This window comes from Seriola lalandi, unplaced genomic scaffold (genome assembly GCF_002814215.2).
Source record: "Seriola lalandi dorsalis isolate HSWRI2012SDOR001 ecotype SW California unplaced genomic scaffold, Sedor1 jcf7180002054847, whole genome shotgun sequence".
NCBI classification, from domain to species: domain Eukaryota; kingdom Metazoa; phylum Chordata; class Actinopteri; order Carangiformes; family Carangidae; genus Seriola; species Seriola lalandi.
The window spans coordinates 217879-221899 of record NW_019525400.1 but is presented as its reverse complement, the minus strand read 5'-3'; the positions used below and the strand labels follow the sequence as shown (position 1 = coordinate 221899).

At 43.1% G+C, this 4021-nt stretch overlaps 1 protein-coding gene across 1 annotated transcript in view; it reads left to right on the top strand.

Annotated features, from left to right (window-relative positions):
• LOC111670253 (neuronal acetylcholine receptor subunit alpha-7-like) overlaps window positions 1–4021 on the top strand; it is a 38126-nt gene that overhangs the window by 4725 nt on the left and 29380 nt on the right. The window contains exon 2 of the mRNA XM_023426899.2: window positions 43–182. Within this exon, the coding sequence (XP_023282667.1) occupies window positions 43–182 (140 nt within the window). The remainder of the gene's footprint in view (window positions 1–42; window positions 183–4021) is intronic.

Below are 4021 nucleotides of genomic sequence, written 5' to 3'. Positions count from 1 at the left end.
GTGTGTGTGTGTGTGTGTGTGTGTGTGTGTGTGTGTGTGTAGGCTCTCTGCAGGGGGTGTACCAGCGGCGCCTCTACAAGGAGCTGATGAGGAACTACAACCCGTTAGAGCGGCCGGTCAACAACGACTCCCACAGCCTGACCGTGCACTTCAGCTTCAGCCTGCTGCAGATCATGGACGTGGTGAGAACACACACACACACACACACACACACACACACACACACACACACACACACACACACACACACACTCAAACTACCCATGATGTGATAGGACTAATGATTAGAAAGTCCCTCCCTGCTGGCGGTCAAGTCATTATGCGTTTTGTAGCAAATGAATCAAAACCTGGTGCCTACATTACCCACAATGCAACCTGATCCCCAAAGTTCAAGTGTGATATGCTAGTAGGTGCTAATGTATCCTGCAGTAGGGTTGAAGGTTGCCAGTTTGAGCAGATTTCAGGTAAAAACACTCAGAGAAACCAATTCCTGCAAGGTTTGGATGGTGGGTCCATGTGGGCGGGGCTTGGTGACTGCTTGTTGTGACATCACAAAGTTCCAGAAGTCCTGTCCTTTATAGGAGCTATTTAATAATAATAATAATAATAATGAAAACTTTATTTATACAACAGTTTTCAAAAACACAGTTACAAATCACAATCATCAAAACAAAACAAAGCAATAAAAGACAGAGAAGAAAGAAAGCAGAGTGTCAGTCGAACAGGGAGATTTACAAATACATGTGTTAAAACAATCAAATCAATTAATCAGACAAAAGAAAATAAAACCAAAAGTAGAAACCGAGGATAAAAGCCTTGAAATCAAGAAATAAAAGCTTCTTTATACGAGTATGTTTTAAACTGGATCAATGACTCAACACGCCTGATCTCCTATTTGTACGTTTTGTTATTGCTACATAGCTAACGTTAGCATTAGCATCTGTTTACTTCCTGCCTTCACTCACCAGCAGCTGTCTCCAGAGGTGGACACAAACACAAGTTAGCATGCTAACCAGCTAGCCTCGGCCCGTCTCGTCACTTTCCAAAAGCGGCCTCTGGTCTGGGAAACACAACGATTGGCTGAGGCTGTTGTGAAGTGACGATCGACGCCACCTGCCCCCCGGCAGACAAAACTTACAAATAGCCACTTGAAATTTTCTTTTCACATTTGGACGAAAACTTTATTTTCACCTTCAAACATCCACCCACTTGTTTCCTGTCATCATGTAAACAAATGATTTTCTCTCTTCATCTCATTCGGTCTCATCTCATCTGACGTCGTCTTCTCTGCCTCCGTTTCATGTTTCCTGTTGTTCTGCGTCTCATGTCTCATCCGACTCCCCTCCAGCCTTCATCTCTCCCACTCTCTGTCTGCCGTCTGACAGCTTCTCTGCTGGAGGAGAAGTTCCTGTCATCCACATTTTCCTCCCTGATATCAACCTGTCTGTGCAGCTCAGGGTCGAGTCAAGAGGTTTCCCCCCTCGAACCGCCCGTTCTCTTTAAATCAAACACCTCCGACAGAAGTTGCTGAGAAGACGAAGAGATGTGAGTCAAACAGCAGAGAGACGGTCAGCTCAGAAACAACACGAGACACAGCGTCCGTCTCCATAACAACAAACAACACGCTGATCAGTTGATCGGGTTAATTAATGATCCTCTCACTGCTCCACAGAACAGAATCAACATATTCTGTGGGGGCTTGAGACCCTGATCAATACAGTGACTCAGCCTTTCTACAAACTCTGTAGTCTCAGGATTCATGACCTCACTTCATCTTTACTCATTGTTTTGTTCTGTTTCTTCACTCTGATTTAGTTTCACCATTTTCTACTGTCTTCTTCTAATGAATCTTTAACTTCAAATTTTCTCGTGTTTAATCAAAACTTCAGTTTTTAAAGCTCCATATGTTCAATCCATCAATCCAAGCTGAGCCTTAAAACCAGCCGCCAGGACTTCTGGAACTTTGTGATGTCACAACAAAGCATGTTATATATTCTTCTTCTTCTGTGTTTTATTTGAAGTGTTGATCCATCAGAAGATATAAAAACCATCTCAGTGTAGATCTACATCTCCTCTCTCAGGCTTCTCTCTGGAGCTCTAGTAACAACAGGTCTGTGAGCCAATCAGAAGAGAGGAGGCTCTGACCCTCTCCTCTGATTGGCTGACTGTTTTCTGAGTGATCCAATAAAAATATAGCAGATTTCAGGTAAAAACACTCATAGAAACCAAATCCTGCAAGGTCTGGATGGTGGGTCCAGGTGGGCGGGGCTTGGTGACTGCTTTGTTGTGACATCACAAAGTTCCAGAAGTCCTGACGGCTGGTTTTAAGGCTCAGTTTCTGAATACAGGCTGTGTGCATTTCTCTGTGGACTGAGGCTTTGATACTTTCACAGTATTAATATAGAATCACACTACACATGGACACACACCTTTACACTGGAGGAGCTTTAATACATATAATTACATAAGAATTGAATCCCATTGTCGCGTTTCTCCTTTTCTCACCTTGTTATTACTAATCTTTTACTTTAATCGTCCACTAGGATTTTCATTTTTCTACTGTTATCATCCGATGCTTCATTTCATTTCATTGTCTTCTCCAGTCTCATCTCTATTTATCCTCATCGTCACATGTGTGTGTTTTGATTCATCACATGGTCTTCATCACTTGTCTCATGGTGAAACAGTTTGGATCAGTTTTCTGACACACAGCTTCCTTCACAGCGTTGAATCCTTCTTCATTACTGAGCCTCGTATTTCATTATTCATTAATTACAGATAATGACACAGATTCAGATTCAGCTGCTGCTCTGCTCCGTCTCTCAGCTCCTGCAGGATTCCTCCATGTTTAACTTCCTGATCTCAGGTGAATCTTCAGACACTTACAGTGCACACTGTCTCCCCCTCCCTCCTGCACCTGACAACCCCCGACAGTGTGTTCACGGGCGGCTCCACTTATGTAAGTCTGCATCAGTCTGGCAGCTGCAGACTCAGTTAAAGGGGCAGAGTCGTTGTGAACGATGTGGGAAAGCCGTCACTCCGGGGAGTTCCCGCCAAACTCAGTCTAATGCTCCGCTCTGATTAGTTCCCACACTCTATGAAAGCATGAGGACGTCGGCAGGGACGTCCCAGCTCAGCAGGTGACGCAGTGAATGATCTCAGGAAACACGGTGAATGTAAAGTCTCACGCTGCAGATTTACACCATTAATGATGATTATTAATTAATGAATATTTCATATGTTCCTCCTTCGTACGGCGGCTGTGTGACTCATGAGATGTTTGTGTCTTCCTACGTAACGGATCACAGCAGCTTTAGCATGTAGCATGAAGCATTTTGAATTAACAACAGTTACAATAGATTCTGTTATTTATTTATTGACATATTTTATTTCTATTTTGTTATTCATTGTGCTTATTTCTCATAAGGTTTTATTTTATTATTCCTTTATTTTCTGCTCAGCTGCTGCAACACAAGAATTCCCCTTCCTACTCACCATCTATTCATCCATCCATTCATCCATTCATCCATCCATCCATCCATCCATCCATTCATCCATCCATCTATCTATACATCCATCCATCTATTCATCCATCCATCCATTCATTCATCCATCCATCCCAAAGTCACAGTAAATAAAGAAGCTGATAGAAACTTCTTCTGATTGATCGTCAGTTTCCAAACTGTTAATTACTAATAAAGATAATAATGATATTTTATCTTAAATAAATAATAATATAGCGTCAGTGACTTCAGTGGAAACAGTGCGACACCTCAGACGTCCTGACTCTCGGAGGAGGTCGACCACGGAGAGCGTGGCCCCGCCTCCCTGTAAACACTCAGCACACTGGTGAAACTGAAACTGTGTGTTTCTGACTTTTCCTCTGTTTCAACTGGGTCACGGCTGGAATCCATTACAGCTGTATTACAGTGAGCGGCGTCTGCAGCTGCTGGGACGGATACACAGAACACACGGAGGCGGGGTTATTGTCTCAGAATCACTTGGTGTTTGATTGTCTTAT